Consider the following 20,520-nt stretch of genomic DNA (forward strand, 5'->3'; position numbering starts at 1 on the left):
TTTCTTCTAATTTTTTGTACTTATTTAATTTCAAGTTGCTTGATGCCTCGCAAAGCCAATGGCTACAAATTATAACTATACACCCAAATTAAGAGATTGGCGGTTCACTAAGCATCTAGTGTTTCACTACAAGATTTACCAGTTTTACCGACGGATTTTTTTCATCGACGTAAGATACATATTCCGTCGGTAATTAATTTACAGACAGAAATGCTCCGTCGATGAATCTTTCATCGGTAATTTTTTGTCCGTTGGTAATAAAAAAATAAATTTATCCGTTTCATTTCGTCGGTATATCCCTCGGTAATAATATTTTTTTATTACCAACGGAATTACCGATGGAATTTCCATCGGTAATTATTTAAAAAAAATTTAAAAAAATTTATTTTAAAAAATTATAAAATAATGAAATTAACATAAATTAACATTGTATAATATATACTCAAAATGCTTGGAAAAAAGAATAAGAAAATCAACTCAAACAAATTTGCAACAAATAAATAAAACGAAAAAATAAATTCAACTAAAAAAATTCATATGAAAAAAATGAAGTTGCAATTGCTAAAAATTTAAAAATCCTATAAATAAATCAAATAAAAATTGATCTCATATGAAAAAAAAATCTCACAACAACATTTATACAATTATTAAAAACAAAAACAATTAAAAATAAAAGAAAAAACAAATATAGTGAAAACAATCATGAAAAAAAAAGAAAAAAGAAAAATCTTACCTTAATGTAGTTGCAAGTGAAGCTAAGGAGAGAAAATTTTTTTTGTTAAGCATATTAATTAAAAAAAAAACTAAGAGGATAAAAGAAGAAAGAAGAAGAAGACATACCCAAGCATGGAGGAAAAGAGAAGGAGATGAGAAGAGAAAGAAATAGATATTGATGTTTTATACATATAGTAAAGAAGAAGAAGAAGTAGAAGAACAAGAAGAAGAATAATAATAATAAGAAATGAGTCTGTCTCTTATGAAATAAGGGGATTCAGGCTTTTTATTGGGATGCGTTACCGATGGATTTACCGAAGGATAATTGAATATTAATATTTTTTAATTATTCTGTCGGTAATTCCATCGGTAATATTTAATTTAAATTTTCAATTTCGTAAAAAGTTTTCAGAAACCGTCAACAATTACCGATGATTTTTCAATCCGTCGGTGATTTCATCTGTAATATTTAAATGAAAATTTTAAATTAATTGAATTTTTTCAAAAAATCTCCAAATAACACCAACGACTTTTCAATCCATCGATAATTTTGTCCGTAAAAAACAACAATTAACAGTGTAATTGGAAAGTGAACAGTTCTGGAGCTCTCTGGAAAATACTGACGGAAACTTTCGTCGGTGATTTCCTTTGTAATTGACATAATGAACAGTATTCACAGTTTACCAACGAATTTACCGATGGATTTACCAACAGAATTACCAACGGAAATTATTTCTTCGGTAATTCCGTTGGTAAAAAATGACACGTCATTATTTTTTTTGCTTTATTTTATTTTTTTTCCCACGGTAATTCCCTCGGTATATACCGAGGGAATATTTCCGTCGGTAAAATCCCTCGAAAATTTACAGACGGAAATATTCCCTCAATATTTTTGTTTGTATTTATTAATTTTTTGGTAGTGTTTATTCTCTCATGTTTTTCTGTTCCTCCCATTGTTTTTTTATTTTCAATACTTGGATCTGTTAATTACTTCTATCCCTAAACTTATTTTCCTTTTATTTTTCTCCCTTTTGAATTTTGTTTTTCATGGATTTATGCACTCGGATCTTTTCCAATTTATGTTATCTCACCTTGAATTTCATAAAATAATCCAACATTGGATTAGTGATCAATTTTAATAGATAGAGTTTTAGCTTATTTACACACGCAAATAAATTGAAAGATAAAGGACTGGATTTGACATAAAAAATGGAGCCCTTGACATAAAAGGCACACAAAACTATTAATTTTGCACCTCATATTGATTATTTTATATAATTTGTCATTGTTCTTTTAGTTTAGTGCATTTAGATCCTAAAATTTAGTTTTTTTACATTCTTAGTCTTGGAGTTTTGAGAGAGAAGATAACTAGTTACCGGAAAATAAGAGAAGAGGGAGAAAGAAGTTGGCTCGTTAAAACCTAGCAAAAAAAAAAGTTAATCTTGATGTCATTGGGTTTCTCTTAACAAGAGAAGTCCCATTTTTTTTTACTATCATTTTGTCAAATAAAGTAGATTAAGTCTCGGGAAACTTCTTATTATTCAGTTTAATTTTGATTTTCTGATGCATTTAAGGATGTTTCAATAACAAAAATAGGTTTATTTAAGTGTGTGTGTTTTTTTTTTAATGTTTTTGGGTGTTTTCAAATGAAAGATTTGTTCAAATAGGTTTTTAGGGTCCTAAAACTCACACCATAACTTTTTAGCCATTGAAATCTTAACCTGTAGACAATGTATCGTTTGCTAATTTTGTTTTAAAAACAGGACAAACGTGTGTCATTCGCTTTATGAAAGGAAAAAAAACGTGAAGGCTAGGCATACCAGTTTGGCCTTGCAGGCCCACATGCACCTGGCCTTCTTTTATTTTGGTCTAGGAATATGGGCCTAACCTTTTAAGCCCACAAGCCTGGCCTCATTTTATTATGCCTTTTAACTCTTTTTTTTAAATTATTTTCTTAAATACTAATTAGAAATAAAATAATAAAAATAATATTTAAAATATTATTCCATTAAATACCATTCAATTTTTTCTATTTTTTTCAAATAAGATTATAGCATGTTTTTTTAAACAAATACTAGTAATCATTTCATTAATTATTATACATGAACCTAATATAAAAATTATTTTTAAATTTTTGATTAAAAATATTCAACAAAAATAAAATTTGTGATCATGATAATATTTTGTTAATTTTTTTTGATAATGTTTTAATAAATTTTTATCAAATTAATTATTTGGTATGTTGTGACAATATTGATTGGATTGGACTGAACAAATAACTCTCTTCTCTTATGTTTGGAATGCCTTGGACTAGACTAGATAATTTGTCTCATTTTGTGTTTGGTAGATGCTGAATGGAACTCGAACTACCTGGGCCTAAACCGGTCTGAATTTAGGAAAAAATAGAGGATGAATTGAACATGACCCGATCAAAAACTCGAGTCAACATGCAACCCGGTCTACCCAAGATAAAACACATTTAAAAAATCACTTGACTTTTCTTAAAAAATCTTTTTTTTTTGTCAAAATGAGGTTGCTTTGATTTTTTTTGTATTGGGGTCAACTTAGATTGATCTTCAAAGTCGACCTCCAAGTCAGATTTTAAAACTATAATAATAATTTTTATCCATATATTAACTTGGATCAACCCGGGTTAACCCTCCCATATGGCCCCTTGTCATGAATCAACCCTCAAGCTGAGTTTTAAAACTATGACAATAGCAACTTTTATCTACATGTTGACTTGGGTTAACCTGAGTTGACCCTCCTAATCGGTGACTTAGACCTTGCCCCGGATCAACCCCTAAGTCAGGTTTTAAAACTATAATAATAATCATTTTTATTTTTACTTTGCCTCGGGTCAACTCGGGTTGACCATCATGACCCGTGACCCGAGTTGACCTCTTAGTCAGGTTTTAAAATTATGATAATAGCCACTTTTATCCTTACATTGATCTGGTTTAATGGTTAACCCAACCCATGAACTGGGCCTAGCCTTGGGCTGACTCACAAGTCAGGTTTTAAAACTATAATAATAATAATCACTTTTATCCTTACTTTGACATGAGTTAATGGTAAACTCAACTTATGACTCGGGTCTTACTCCAAGTAGACCTTCGAGACGGGTTTTAAAACTATAATAATAATCATATTTTTCCTTACATGACTCGGGTCAATTGTTAACCCGGGCTTGAGCCGGGGTTGACTCCCAAGTTGAATTTTAAAACTATGATTATTATCGCTTTTATCTTTCTGTTGACTTGGGTCAATGGTCAACGAGACCCATACCTGAGTTGAATTTTCATACTAGCATCTTTAGCCTTTGCACTCTTGATTTAACTATACACATCATATAATATATTGTCCAATTTGTTTTAACTCGATTCCCCTGTTTTGATCAAATTTTAAAAAAGATATGAGAGTTAATTATGAGAGTGTTTGGGTGGGAGGTGTGGTTGTTTTTTTTTAAAAAAAAAGCTACCACACTTCTTACTAAAAAGCATGTATTTTTTGCTTTTAGAAAGTGTGGTGTGTGCTTTAAGAGGGTGGTACCTTACAAAAAAAGCTACCACACCTCCCACCCAAACACACCCTATAAATGCATCTTCAACACAATTTGGTTAATTTTTTGCTATTTTGTAAATTTCAAAGTGTTTTTTTCTTATTGTATGCAAATTGAAGAATTTTCAAAATAAAAAACATTTCTAAAATTTCACAAGAAAATCAATGAAAAATTTTAGTTAGCATAATGATAATTAAGGAAGTAGTGAAGGACTTATATGAAAGTTTCTAACCTTTTCCCCAAACAACTTAAAACCAGGAGAGAAAATCAAAAGGGAAAATTGTAGAAAGATAAAAGGGAGAGAGAGAGAAAGAAAAGTTCAAAGAAGAAGCAAAGATAAAAGGGATAATAAAAATATATAAGAAAGAAGAAAAAGAGTGTGTCGATAAATAATCACTCCCCTCTCTTATTGCACCTCTAACCATCTATTCCTCTATTTGTTCTTTGCTTTCATCTAATCTACCTTCCACTTGCCATTCTTGGAAAAGAAGCAAAGATAAAAGGGATAATAAAAATAAATGAAGATACACTCCTCTCTACCATCATTCCTGTTGTGGCAAAAATAAGTACAACACTAATCAATATCAATAAGTAAAATTTGAAAAACAAATGCTAGGAAAAAATTGTCAATGCTAATTGTATGTGTGGCTCCAATTGTACATTTAATAATTGTCAATATTAAAAAGCTAGGAAAACAAAATATTTGATTAAATGTCTTTTCTTGAATTGATTTGATAGAGAAATAGAAAAACAAAATTGAATAGACCGTTCACATTCTTCAATATTAAACCCATCACTTTAATCCACTTTTATTTGTGCTTTTAACGATTTTTCTTGATTTAATTTTGGGTTCTCCTCATTAATGAATTCACAACCTTTTTATTTTAAACCACCAACTTTTTTAGTAACTCATTTCCTTGCTCGGTAAAACCTTATTATTCTTTATCTTCACCAATAATTGACAAAGGTTAAAAAAATAGGTTCTTTCTGTTGGTGTAGTTTGTAAATGAATAAAGGAAAGATGTTTATCCCACATTGAAAAAAAACACTCCCTCCTAATGTTTCTAAGTGTGGGTTTTTATTGTGTAGTAAATTAAGCCATGATGGACAAACTCTCTTATTTGGCTTCCTAATGTTATTATATGGATATTTATAATATCATTTGGAACTTGGAACTTGGAACTTAATATGAATAGTCATATTATTTGATGAACAATCATATTATTTCATCAACAATCATATTGTTTGATGAACAACCAAAGTGTTTCATCAATAATCATAATGTTTGATGAATAGTCATATTGTTTCATCAATAGTCATATTGTTTGATGAACAGTTATACTGTTTCATTGTTATGTTTCAAGTCTATAAAAGCATGTTACTATACAGAAAATAAATAACAAAAAGACATATTCTTTTCTTAGTCTTATCTTCTTATTCTTTTAGAGGTTTAGAGGGCTTAGTTGTATCCTGGAGGTGTTGTCTCTGTGTGGGATAAATAAACACCTTAAAGATAGTTTTTTCACGCCTCTAAGCCAACTCCATATTTGTTTCCATCCTAAAATTTCCTAACAATTTTAAGGTGTTTATTTTGATGGAGACAAATATGAATTCTAGCGTGAAAGTTGTTAAGGATGTCAAAATTCAACTAGATTGGTTTGATGGTACGAATTACACAAGATGGATGGACAAGATGAGATTCCTGCTTACTTCATTAAAGATTTACTACATTCTTGATCTGAATCTATCTGCACTACCTAAACCACAAGAAGATGAATCTGCCACTATTAAGACTGCAAGAGTAAAACGTGAAAAAGATGAAGTGCTTTGTCGAGGGCATATACTGAATACTCTGACCAGTCGACTTTATGACATCTTCTCCAAATTGAAATAGCCAAAAGAAATTTGGGCTGTCTTGGAGACACACTACAAGCAGGAAAAATCAGGTTTTGATCGTTTTCTTGCTTTAAAATTTTTTGAGTATGAGATTACTGATAATAAGCCAATCATAGATCAAGTCCATGAAATTCAAATGCTGGTATCAAAACTTAGTGATTTGGATATCAAAGTTCCTGATTCACTTCAAGTGGGAGCTGTTTTATCAAAACTTCCTCCATTCTGGAATGAATATAGGAAGAAGATGTTGCATTCTACAGACAATTATACCTTTGAACAGTTTCAAACACACTTGCAAATTGAGGTTCAATCTCGTATGCGTGAATTGCAAGCAACAAATTCTAAAGTGAATTTGGTTACTAAAACTGGTTTGACAATGACTCAAAACAATCTGAAAGTGCAAAAGAAAGGAAACAAATTCAAGAAGAAACAATATGCTAATAAGAAGCATAGAGTTTGTTTCCATTATGGAAATAAAGGGCACTATATAAAATAGTGCAGATTCAAGAATTTCAACAAAAAAGATGGTTCTTTCAAAGTGAATATGGTTGAAAAAAATAAAGTCAGGGAGTTAGTTGTCATGGTTTCAAACATTCAAATTGGAATGATTACCGAATTAAATATGACAACTAATGTTGTAAAGACTTCAGATTGATGGCTAGATTCTGGTGCAACAATTCATGTTTGCAACAACAAAGCATTAGGTTCTTTCTAAGCTTTAATTTGGGGTTTTTTTTTTATTGAAGTCATAATCAATCTAGGATTTTGATTGAAACAAAAAAAAGAGATAAGAGAAAAAAGGGAACATAAAGTAAAGAATGGAAGAAAGAAGGGGAAGAGATTTAAAAAGATATTCGTGTGCATGTGTGTGTGTGAAGATAATTTAGTCATTTCATTTTGTTTAATTTGAAAATTTTCATTGACTAAGGATATAAAGTGTAATTTCTTAATCAACGAAGACAAAGTAAAAAAAAAATGATTAAACTATAAGAGGCTCGATGAAACTTTTTCAAGATAAAATTCCTAAACTAAAAAGGAAGAAATAAAAATAAATAAAGAAAATATTTATTTTTCCATAAAGCTTCTACCCTAGTCTCTCTAGGTTGGAAGGAACTCGTTCTTGAGTTTATACCTCAATTAGAAACATTCTCTATCACAAATATTCTTGTGTGTAGATTACTCAATCTTGGATTCGTAACACTTTTGTGCGAGTCTTTCCATTATAGGTTCTTAATACAACATCTTTGTGTAGATCACTCCATAATGAATCCCTAACACAATATCTTTGTATGGGTAATCTGATCGTGAATTCCACCACCAGGATTTCCAATAGCAGCAATTGACACAGACGAAAACAACATATTGGTTCTTTGATGTCTTTTTCTCGAGGGAGAACCACTCTATCCCTTCCTACATAAACATATCATATTTTGCTATCTCTTTCAACCATAATTATTTAACAACACATAGCAATTAACCACTCAAAATCGTTGAGCTTTGATATCAATTAACTCAAACAGGAGCAAAAGATAACGTAGATTATTTCAAGTCAAAACCTTAAAGAAAAAAAATGCCATGCTATAAAGAGGCTCTTAAAACAATTAATTTTTATTCATCCTAGTCTCACTTGTTAAAATGTTATTACAACCTTTTATATATTAAAAAAACTAGAAAATCCAATTAATACTAGATAGGAAAATAGAAAAATTATTCCCTTTAAATAAAAAAAACTAGAAAAGCATATTACTATAATAAAAAATAAAAAATAAAATAAAATTCCTAATCTAAAAAGAAAAAAGAAAATAATTAATTTTTTTTTAAATCATTCTAAGTTTAACCACCAATTAGAAACTGCCCTCTATCACAACTATATTTTATATATGAACCATCCGATCCGATCATGGGTTTATAATATTTGTTTTTGTGCAAGCTTTCTCATGTGTCAGCTTGATCAATCATGGATCTCTTATATAATATTTTTATATAAATTATTATATCGTAGATTCCTGTGACAATATCTCTATTTTTAATAACAAAAGACACAAATGCTTATCATGAGAGAGAGAGAGAGAGAGAGAGAGAGAGAGAGTTGAAGGACACCAAAGCACGAAACTAGTGTTCATTCCAAGAAACACAGCGACATGGAGAGAAATAACGCCAATCCCCAAGATTTGCCCATGGTTGTAGAGGCAAATCAAGAAGGGTTGCAGTCAAATGAGGATCTCCATCCAGTCCTTGTGCTTCGTCTCCCATCATTCAACTTGCCACTGAATGACATCCTACGGCCTCACTTCCACCTCCTTGATCCAGCTGATTCACCTGAACCTGCTTGCTCCTTCCTGTCCAATCATGCACAATCTGTTAGAGCTCTCATCTGTGTGGGCTATACTCCCGTCACCGCAGAAACTCTCAATCTCCTTCCTTCATTGGAGCTCATAGTGGCGTCTAGTGCTGGCGTTGACCACATTGATATACAGGAATGTCGCCGTCGTGGAATTATTATGACGAATGCTAGTACAGCATTCGCGGAAGATGCTGCAGACTATGCGGTGGCATTGTTGATTGATGTTTGGCGTAGAATATCAGCTGCAGACCGATTCCTTCATGCCGGCTTGTGGCCTGTTAAGGGAGATTATCCACTAGCTTCCAAGGTTCTTTCTTTCTTATTTCTCTATCTAGTTTGCTTTAATTCATTTTTTTGATTGAAATTATACATATTCTTTTAGCTTGAAGCTGATTGTAAAACGTAGCCTGACCAGAATGCTAAATTTAATTAAACCAACAGGTGGGTATTATAGTGATGATAGTTTGAAATATTCTTATTCTGAGAAATCATGAATGATGGTGTGTGTCAAATCTTGATTTTTTCTGCTGATATTAATTGGAAATATTTGTCAAGGAAATATAACTGAATCTTTTGCTACTGAGATAATAGATAGATTGACTCTGATATTGGCCTGAAAAGAAAAGCAATGCTCACAACTATAGATACAGTATTATTTTATTTTATTTTCAAAAAGGAATTCGGAATGAATCAAATCTCTCCACGTAGGATGCGAACCTACGACCAGTCAGTTAACAGCCGACCGCTCTACCACTGAGCTACTGAGGAACAACGGGAGATTAGATCTCATAGAGTTCTGCTCCGATGCTTTGTTTACGCCTGTGTAGTTGAAATTAGAAGGAGATTTTGATTTCAATCCTCGGCACAGTAAGACTAGCCTACCTAGCATTGCACACAAACTTTTCGATTATTTGCCCCAATGGCCCTATTTTGCACTAGCCTTTTTCTCTTCCATCCTGTACATCACTTTCGCACCTCCACCGCTCCCCGTCTTCTTCAGCCACCCATAACCTCTCCCCCTAATCTAACCACCTCTTCCTTGTGTGCTCCCAAGCCCAATCTTATCCTTGTATGTTGAAAACTTCCCTAATGACGTCCAACCTCGTCAATTCTGATATGTTTTTTCTCCCTTTAGCTGTCTGGTTGATGCCTTTATGCCTAAGAAGCTCAACAGAAGTGGCCGTAGATATGGTTTTGTGGTATTCATGAGAAAGAATATGAGCATAACTTCCTCAAGTGCTTTCAAAATATATGGATTGATTCTTTCAAGGTCGACAAAGGAAAGACAGAGCCTCAATTTTGCAAGATTTATCAAAGAGTCCAGCAAGGAGACAACTCATATTCATACTACTGCTATCACCAGACGATTCAGCACTAGAGTTTGGCAATTCGCGTTATCAGGTCCTAAGGTTTTTCTATGATATTTTCAGAAAAATAAGTTAGACATCTTTATCTATATTAGTTCTAAGCCTAAAATTCTTATTGGAAAAGATTCCTTGTTAAAAGTTACAAGGCTAATAAACCCAACTGCTATTAGAATACCTAAACTAAACAAATCCTTTTAAATCTTAACAATTAAATTAATATTATAATAAAATTAATTCTGCCTAAAATTAAAAAATAATGTTGTGTGTCAGTCCTCTCTTCTTGTAAAAAACTTGCTCTCGAGTTAATGTCAGAAATAGAACTCCATTACTCCAAAGTAATAGATACTTTAAATATAACCTTGTTACCAATTTATGCATGAGATAGCCTGCTCCAAATAAATATCTTATATCCAATTTCATATAGAGTTTGTGAACCTAGGCAAAACTTTTCATGACCCAAAAAATCAAGGTCATATGAAACCATCTTTTTAGATAATGGAAACTTTAGATGACGTGTTTGATCATCCCTAACAACAGTGTCTTGACCACTGACTGTATTGGTAATTTTAGGAGATAGATTTGATAAGGCTTTGTTTGGTTTGGATGATAGATCCATACTGAAGTCATCTTTGATATCAACTTCAACCTCCTAAGCAATTCCAGTAACTTGTTCTACCCATCATTAGTTGGTTTGAACTCAACATATTCACCGACTTCAAATTGTCTTTTGAATTTCACCTCTATTTCATGTTCCTCAAACTTTTTAACATATTTAGTGACTTTAGGTTATTCCTTCAAGAATAACATTAATTATGACTCTTTTGCTTCATTGGAAACAAGCTCTATAATTGGAGCAATTGATTCACCACTAAGAATATTAGACACCAGAGCAGAATACTAGGTGTTTGTGATTCGAGAATGGGAATTTTTCCCAACTCTTTTTTTTATCATCAACTCGAATAATTATGCCTCAAGTTGCTTATGATTTAACTTAGAAGTTGGATTTGGGTTCCCTTTTTAGTGGTATAAGCGTATAATTCACACTATACTTATTAATTCTATATAAGTTATCTCTACCCAAGTGTATAACATCTACATTATATTGCCAATGCTTACATTATATTAAAACTACATGCATTCATTTCTACCATATCACAATAAATCTCATCCATATACATTTCAATGGAAAAAGGTACTTACAACGTTGAGTTATCCTTATCTCTTTTACTGTTTTAATCCACCCTATTTTATATGGTTCAGGATATGGTTCTAATGGAAATTTCAACTTATCAACAATATGTTTACCAATAATATTTTCACAGCTAACGCTATTAAGGATCAAATCAAACAAGTTATTATTTATGGCACATCCAGTACAAAATAACTTATTTTGCTGTGAATCTCGAGCAACATTTGGTGCTAGCAGCATCTTCCTAACCACGTAGGTCTACCTCTTGTCATAACCATCATATTTATATAAGTATTCTTTGTCATCTCTACCAGGTTCGCATAGCTTGCCCTTGTTTTTTAAGGGTTCTTGCTCACATTGCCATGCAATCATGTTGATCAATTTTTGTCTCCTACAATCACTAGGACGGTATCCTACCTCTCCGTATTTAAAACACTTGCCCACCATTAGCTTGGAATAGGGTTTGCTTGGTTTGTTCGTATCAACTTGCATTCTCGGAGCTTTGTTAGGTTTTGCAGCATCATGTCTCATAAAAGGTTGCTTTGATGTATGCACTGCCTTTCCCTTGTCAAGGGTATTGAATTTGCTAGCCTCATTGTATAGCCTTCTAGAAGGATCAAATTTGCTATTGCTACCAGCCATCTTCTTCATTAACATCAGCCTTTAAAGCTATATTTCTTGCCTCAGCAAGTGTAAACATCATATGTAGTCTAATATTATCTTGGATTGTTGGCTTTAGCACCCTAAGAAATCTCACCACCTACCGATTCTTCATCTCTTGAAGTCGATTATGTTTTGTTAGCCTTTGAAATTTAAAAATATATTCATTGACAAATTTATTTTCTTACGAACAATCTTGATATCTTTGAAACAAATATTTCTTGTAATCATGATTGGAGAACCTTTCATTCATCATTTTTCTCATATACATCCATAATGTAATAGGTTGTCACCTCTTTTTTAATTGTGTATTTCTTTGATGTTTTCACTAGAAGAAGCTATGCCCTTTAGGTTATAGGCTGCTAGTTTCACCATCTTCTCTTCTTTGATACCCACGCATTCCATAACCTTGTCAAATTTTGTGATCCAATCAAGAAACTCTTTTATATCCAGATCTCAATTAAAGGGAGGTAGTTTTACTTTTATCCAGAATTTGTTTGCTTGTTATCTCTTGGGTTGTGTTGATCTGTCTTGGCTTGCTAAAGATTTATGAACCCCATAAAATTCATCTTCACCAACACCCTTTATATAGATAATTGATTGTCTAGGTGTATCTTCAGAATTAGGTATGGGGTTAGGCTTGCCTCGAGGTAAGTCTCCAAACACGTTCATCTTCTCTGCACAATTTTTATTTGTGCCTCCCATTAGCCAAACTAGATGTTCCAAGCTATTTGACATTGTCGTCATTGTTTGCTCCAAATGATCTAGCTTTCACAATGCTCTGATGGCCTTCACTCCTGTATTGTGGGGTAGGTTGTTGCTACTGTCTACATCATCAAAGAGAGCAACCTGCTCTGATATTAATTGACGCAATGTAAACATAAATAAAAATTAGAGTTTTCAAGCCCTAAGATTACAACTAAAACTGTAGAAAAATAGAGAGAAAACTCTGATATTTTCTACAAAGTTTGTAATTCAATAATCTTTAATGAAAAATAAGCTATTATCCTTATTTATATTAGTTTTAGACCTAAAATCCTTATTGGAAAAAGATTCCTTGTTAAAAATTACATGGCTAATGGAATCCAACTAACATTAGAACTAAACGAATCTTTGTAAATCTTAAAAATTAAATAAATATTTAATAAAAGTAATTGTGCTATAAAATTAAAAAAAATAGGTGTTCATGTCATAAAGGGTTAAAACTGTACAAAAGTTCTCAAGATTTCAGTAACAACAGTGTCTTAGGAAATCAGATTGATCTCTCTTTGGAACCGAGTTTAGTGTTTGATGTGAAAGACAATGACATTAAATGGCTAAGGAGGAGAGGCTTTTGGTTATGCTCACCCCTAAATCATCCCATCAGCTCATGATCACAGGTTCAACTCATTTAAGCTAACCCTATCAGGTGGCAATATGATGCTATTGTCTTTCCCTTCAAGCGAAGAAATGTTGTGTGTGATCGAGAATCAGTATTTATTCACCGCACCGCATGTTTTTATAGTGTTGAGCCTTAGGATTCATGTGCCAAAAGTGGTGAATGCTTTGTTTGGCCAAGATGTCAAGGTATACCCCCTCCATGTGTGGAATGCAAAGTTCTTCTCTACCTTAGCCAACTTGTTTTGAAGATTTATAAGCCTCAATGAATATACATTGAAGAAGCAGAGACTTGATGTAGGTTCTCATCAGTTCATGTGATCATGATTTCATTGAGCAAGCTATAACAATGATGTTAATGGAGAGGTCCATGAAGTAAGCTTTAGGGAAGAACCTTGTGATAAGATGCTTGTCAATTGGTTTTCCAAAAACAAAGTTTTTGATAGGAAATCCTTATCTCCACAAGCAGAGCACTTGTGACAATTTTGGTAGTTTGGTTGCCCGAACTTGGGGGGGTTGATGTTGATATAGCAGCTCACGAGAACGATTTTCAAGGATCTTGAAGTGGCTTCTCATCCATCTCCTCATACTGAGCTGCATGAAGCTTCTTTATCAATATCTTCCCCACGTGCTACGGACTTACCGAGTGGAGTATGCTAGCCGTCATCATCCAACTCCTTTATGGAAAACTCAAGGTGTTCCATTCATAGTAATGGTAAATCTCTTAGCTCTGACCATGAAGTTGATATGATTCTCTCAGATTTCATTCTTAGGCAATAACAACGGGAAAAATAGAGCTAAGGCTAGGAAGATTTGTAGGTCTATTTCTCAAAGGGTTAATCTCATCACTAATCAGGTTGAAAAAGAAGGAAGATCAAGAAATCGATTAATAGAGATGCTATTGCTGAAGCCGAATTGAACCCTATAGATCCTGTTCAAACTCTTGGTCCAAAAATTGTTCCAAATGCTCTCAGAGATGAAGCTGGACTCTCTTGGAAGGTTGGTTGCCTTTCAGGTTGTGGTCCAGGACCTCCAGGTCGTGGACTAAACAATGGGGATGATGCTATAATTGACTTTCTTATAGGCTGAATTGAGAAAGAGACTAAAGAGGATTCTGAAGCTCAACAGCGTCCCAATGTTGAGGGTTGATGGGTTCTAAAAGTTGCAGGAGGCTTCTTTATTGTTTTGTTGCCTGAATTTTTGCTGGATTTCTCTTGACCAATTTGGTTGTTTGCCTTTCTCTCTTGGTCTGCCCCCCGTTGTCATGCTTTTGTTTTGTGCATACTCTGCTTTAGGCTGCTGGTACCTTCTGCCCTTCTTCTTGTTATTTTGGTCTCTTTGTTAGCTTCGTTTGGTCTCCGCAGTTGTGCTTTGTGATGGTGGTTTGCTTTGTCTCCTGTTGTTAGTCTGAGTTATTTTCTCCTAGGTTTCTTGTCTGCTTCCGGATTCCTCTCTTTTTTTCCCTTGTCTACTGTAAATTTTCATTCTCCTTGTTTGCTTGCCTTTTGCTCCCAAAGGTGTTTGATGAATTTTCATTGGCTTATAAAAAAAACAAAGAAAAAGATGCAGGGTTTAGCTTATAATATTTGTTATGCAGGAAATTACATTATTTATTATATGACATTTAAGACAAGATCAGGCATCACTACCTTTGTTGTTGATTTGTGTATACACAGATACATGTTCAGCGTTGCTTCATTTTCTTTGCTGTATGACTTTTGGATGTTGATAGAGCACATTGTTCGCAAATTGGTTCTTAAGTAACATAAAATGTAATGCAATTGCAGTTAAGAGGAAAACGAGTTGGGATAGTTGGACTTGGAAGTATTGGATTTGAAGTATCAAAAAGACTGGAGGCGTTTGGTTGTGGCATCGCTTACAATTCGCGAAAGGAGAGGCCATCTGTTCCATTTCCTTACTATGCTAATGTCCTTGACCTTGCAGCACACAGTGATGCTCTCGTTCTTTGTTGTTCACTGACAGAACAAACTCGCCATATAATTAACAAGGATGTGATGACAGCATTGGGAAAGAAAGGGGTGATCATTAACGTTGGACGTGGTGGTCTTATTGATGAAAAAGAATTAGTGCAGTTTTTGTCGAGAGGAGACATTGGTGGTGCAGGTCTTGATGTGTTTGAGAATGAGCCTGATGTGCCTAGAGAGCTATTTGAACTGGACAACGTAGTGTTGTCTCCACACAGAGCTGTTGCTACCCCAGAATCATTTGAAGCAGTATTTCAGCTAATTTTCACAAACTTGAAGGCATTCTTTTCTAATAAACCTTTGCAATCAGTCTATCAAATTGAATGATAGGATATGCAGTTATGTCCTGTAATTGTTTCGCATACTGACATCTATTAAGATAAAACTGAACTATTTATCGTGTTTGTAATGATCTTGAATCATACAAAACCCCCGAAGCATCTATGTTCTTAAATCTTAATGCCGTTCTTGTAAATGGCATTAATGAGGTTAGTGGTTGGTTTTATCTTAACTTTTGTTGTTTTTTGTTCTTTGTATGGATTACCTCTGTATAACTTTTTTTTATGGATTCTATCTTCGCACTACAGTTTTTTTTTTTAATCTTCTCTTTTGTTCTTACATTGGGTATCATGTTTTGAAAATATGTACATCAGATTATAAAAAAAATCGTACGTGGAATTAAAAAATGAAAAAAAAAGCAAAAAACCAAATTTAAAAGGGGATTTTATTTTTAGTTTGATTTTGTGTTTTTAAACCAATTTAAAATTATTTTTAATTGATTTATTGATATTATAAGGAATTGAAAATAAATTGAAAAATAAATTTTTTTATAAAAATATTTCCAGCTCAATTTTTTTATCACCTTTCTTATGGTTAGAAATTGAGTAAGTATACCGTGCATTGTTTTTATTTAGACCACGCTGGTATGATCTTTTTTTTTTTTTTGTCAGACGCACTAGGCTAATAGGCCCAATTACTTGACCCTTTTTTTCTTTTTCTTTTTCTTTTTCTTGTTTTTTTAATTTAAATTAATTAAAATAGATTATTGCATAACAAGTGGGATGACCAATTTAACGAGTAGTCAATTTTAATTGAGATTGATTAAAATAAATAAATTTTAGAAAACACTATGGATTTTTTTAATAAAATGTCATTTAATTTTTATTTTATTTTTGAATAAAATTATAATATTTTTTTTTCTAATAATAAGCTTTCTTTTTTTACTCTCTTCATGATATTTTTTTTCTTTGAATTTTATTTAATATGTTTTATGTGTGTGTTTATGTCTATTATCAAAGTTATTTAACACAACATAACTCATTATCAATGTTATAAAATTAAATTTCTTGATTTACATATATTTCATGATTTTTTAGCTTAGTTTTTAGATAACATTAATAATATTTTTTTTATTGATATATATATATATATAATTTTAAATATATTTAATTAGATGTATAATTAAACCTTTTGATTTACAACTATTTTTTTCATGTTAAAAACATGTTAAACATGACGGGCGTCACCTAACTTGTGGTTGGCATGCATAGTTAATTTAGTACAAAACCAAATTTTTAATTTAATTTCAAGCAGGATACACTTTTTTGCTACGTGCCAATATAAAATGGTAACGTGTTAATTAATAGCAGGCACATTAGGTGACGGAATGAATTCAAATAGAAGAAAAAAAAAATAATCACTCAAAATATGTAAAATAAAAGTTTTTTTCTAATTTTGAGCGAGACTTATTTTTACAAAACGGCCACGTATCAGGTGATAGCGACCACATCAACATTCAACCGTTTGAAATGATAGAATGCACTCAAATAAAAATAAAATAAGAGATTAATCATTCAGGTAATTAAAATTAAAAATTAAACTCTCATACAGAATTAAAAAAAAAATGGTCTAGTTTTCTACTTTCACATCATAGACCCACTAGATTATCCCGTAGTCCCAACTCACTCAAAATGCACCCTCTATACAAGCCAGGCGTGCGGGCCCACGTACATACTCGGCATGTTTTCTTTTTTTTCTTACATTATTTTAGACTTGGACTTGTTCAAATAGATTGACAAAAATTAAAAAATTTCTTGTTCTAAATTGAAAGATTTTAACAATGAATTATATAATTTTATTTATCTAATATATATTGAGATACGAAAACATATAATCTACCTAGGTTAACATGGGTTGATATGTGAAATTCATGGGGATAATTTTGAAAAAAAAATTAAAAAACTCTATCTTGAATTGATTTAATATTGAAGGACAAAATTAATAAAATAAAATAGCATTTACTTAAAAAAACAATTAAGTGAATTCTAGTTAACAAAGCAAACTCGCAACACAAGTTATGTACGTCATCATAATCAATGATTTTTTTCAGAAAATTTTTTTCATTTAATTATTTGACAATAGATCACATGATAATTTTTTTGTATCAAATATTTATTTTAAAATAAAAAAAAACCATGATAGGAACATGGTGCTGAGATAGTATAAGTACATCATTGATAACAAATGATGAAATTGTATCAAAAAAATTTAAATGGAAAGTGTAAGCCCCGAGATAAATAAATAAAATAATATAATATAAATTAAGATATAATAAAATAAAATAAAAAATAAAATAAAAAATAAGAAGAGTTAAGAAGATAAAAGAAGAAAGGTTTATGGCCGAGGATAAAAATTGTTCCAAGACTAGAAATAGTCTAGCCACTTTAAGAAATGGCTAGATAAATTTAATAAAATACTCAAACCATTTATTAAAATAGTTACACCATTTTGGCTACTAGATCTCTTAAAGCTGACGATGTACAATTAATAAAGAAAACGAGCATTTTTATTTCTTCTTCTTTCTTTTCACCTTGAAGGGCTAGAGAATAATGTTTAGGAGTGAAAAGTTAGTATTATAAGAGAGAAGAACCCATTCACACTAGAAATTAAAAAAGATCAAAGAGAGAAAAGATTGTCTTGGAGAGAAAAGGTAAAGAAAAAAGAGGAAGAAGAATGAGGCTTGAGAAAATTTTAACTGGTTGGCATTCAAAACACAAATTGTAATCAGGTAAGGTGTTTAGAACCCATATATGTCGATTTGAATAAGAATTCCTTGATTTCCATCAAAATAATAGCAAAAATAATTAGGGTTCTAAAGTAAAATTTGGAGGACAGTTAAATTTCCTTGAAATTGAACTCCTAGGATCATTGTAGATTGAGAAATGAGTGAATTTGTGAAATAATAATGAAGAAATTTTGGTGGGCTAAAGAAGCCCTATGTGGTTGGCCATTGATAGAGATATTTGGTAGCGATGTATCCATGATATCTCTTACAAATTGTGTTATTAATGATGTGAATAATGATTGTAGATGATTGACATTATTTTTAGATAATAATGATGAATTTTTAATGACTTGGGAATTCAATTCGATTGGAGAAAATTGTTGGATAAAAAATAGGATTTGATTGTGTTATTTGCATAACATCCTTGTATGAAGATGTGTTTCAAAACTAAAATGGAACATTAAAAATAGATATTATGGAGGAAAAGTTATTATATTGGAACGTAAAGGTGATTTAATCAATGGGTAAATTGATTTGCAGGGGATACTTTAGCGGTTAGATCACTCACTCGAGTCGAAGTGAGGACTTCAAACATATCAAATAGATCAAATAGGTGTTTCACACCTATAAAATTGTTAAATTAGGGCATTGTTAACATTATTGGAATTTGTTTCTTCGTTTTTGGTATTGTTGTGTGAAATAAGTGAGTAAATAAATAATGAAGGGAAATAAAGATTATGGATAAAAACCTGATTAGTTGCTCCTGAATGGAGGCTAATGATGTCAACGGACTCTTGACATCGAAATTAACAAATGAAAAATCAAAGTATCTAAAATAATTTGATTAGCTATTCCAGGTTTAGATAACTAATGACGGGTTACATTGATATTGATATTATTTTTAAAAAATGATTAGTCAATCCCTGATAAGAAAGACTAATGATGTCAATGGGTTTAGTATCATCGACATAACTATTCCGAATAATTAGAGAAATCTAATAATATCAAGAAGATATCTTAATATCGACATATTGTTAAGATTTAGATTATATATCTAAGGAATCATAACAAATGATACTAGTGATTTAGCATTAACATACCCTTGATAAATCCTTCTTGATATGAAGGGAAATGTTACTCATTAATGATTGATGATGTTGTTTTTAGTATTTGATTGGTTTTGTTCCAATGTAATAATTGTTTTTATAGTTGATTAATTTATTGTAATGTTTTGAATGCACTTTTCAGGGTCATCTTAGTTATATCAGAAGTAGTCTTTACCATATTTTATTTTTGTTGTTATATATTAGGAATGAAATGTCTAATTTTGGATACCAACTATAATTTACTTAACTATATAATAACATTAAATCTCTACTTTTGATGCATGGACACAAATGAGTTCCACTACTATGATATTCTTATAACTTTCTATGGATATGCTTTAATTTTTATTTTATTTAGGACGCATAATTATATATAAGCATATTCATGTGGACATTGGTGAAATAATGACTACTATCGATATGGTTTGAGTTTCAAGATGATTGGATCATAAATGAAAAATGTGAATAGAAGTGTAATACGTTACAATCGATAATTTGAACATCTCGATATAGGGGAGATTATGCTAAAATCCCAACAAATTATATATATAAAAAACATGTATCATAACAAACATGATTTTGTGTTTGTCTTGGTAATTGGGATTGTTATAGAAGTCTAGTAAAAGCGTTAAACTAAAAAAAAGAAAAACAAATAATTTTCCGGACACTATGAATTAACTTGTCAAATATGCGACTTGACTCATGGACTTAAATGGGTTCAACAATTTTTGTATCAATTTTTTTAACCCAAATATAAAATAGCAAAAAAAAAAACCCAATAGGAGCCCAAACGTGTGGGCCTGGGCATTTAAATATCCTAAGCTCGTGGACCTTCCAAACTAACTCGCGCGCCTAGGCCTATCTTTATTTTTTAAATGGGAGAACAATTGCTTTATTTATTTTTTAAAAAATAGAACAGACGATGTGTCATTCGCTTTTGCAAAATCCAACGACCTCTGGTTGCCAAAAAAATGGTGCTTCAATTTTTTTGTCCTAAAAACTCATTTTCAACCTATTTTAACTTAAAACACCTTGATAAACCTATCCACGACCTCAAAAAAACCAAAATCAACTTGAAATAAAAAAATATTCTCGTAATCAGATCTGCCTCCTTGGGCAAGGAGAAGGAAAAAAAACATTTGGGTAAAACTTTGCTCATAAAATGGAACCATTTGACAACAATTTCAACCTTTTAGTGGCTGGAATCAACGTCAACGATGACTTTATCTTTTTAAGCTGGAATCTGGCGTCTTCTT

The 20,520-nt window shown here is 31.7% G+C and overlaps 1 protein-coding gene and 1 non-coding gene across 2 annotated transcripts; one reads left to right on the top strand and one right to left on the bottom strand.

The window, feature by feature from the left end:
- Positions 1–8,220: 8,220 nt before the first annotated feature.
- On the top strand, positions 8,221–15,605 carry LOC133676997 (glyoxylate/hydroxypyruvate reductase HPR3-like). Its single transcript, XM_062098823.1, has 2 exons — positions 8,221–8,823; positions 14,897–15,605. The coding sequence occupies exons 1-2, from the start codon at positions 8,314–8,316 to the stop codon at positions 15,419–15,421; spliced, it is 1,035 nt and encodes a 344-aa protein (XP_061954807.1). The 5' UTR covers positions 8,221–8,313; the 3' UTR covers positions 15,422–15,605.
- Positions 9,213–9,284, bottom strand: TRNAN-GUU (transfer RNA asparagine (anticodon GUU)). The gene has a single exon. It is a non-coding gene; the product is annotated as a tRNA-Asn (tRNA).
- Positions 15,606–20,520: the final 4,915 nt, after the last annotated feature.

This window comes from Populus nigra, chromosome 1 (assembly GCF_951802175.1).
Source record: "Populus nigra chromosome 1, ddPopNigr1.1, whole genome shotgun sequence".
Lineage (NCBI taxonomy): Eukaryota > Viridiplantae > Streptophyta > Magnoliopsida > Malpighiales > Salicaceae > Populus > Populus nigra.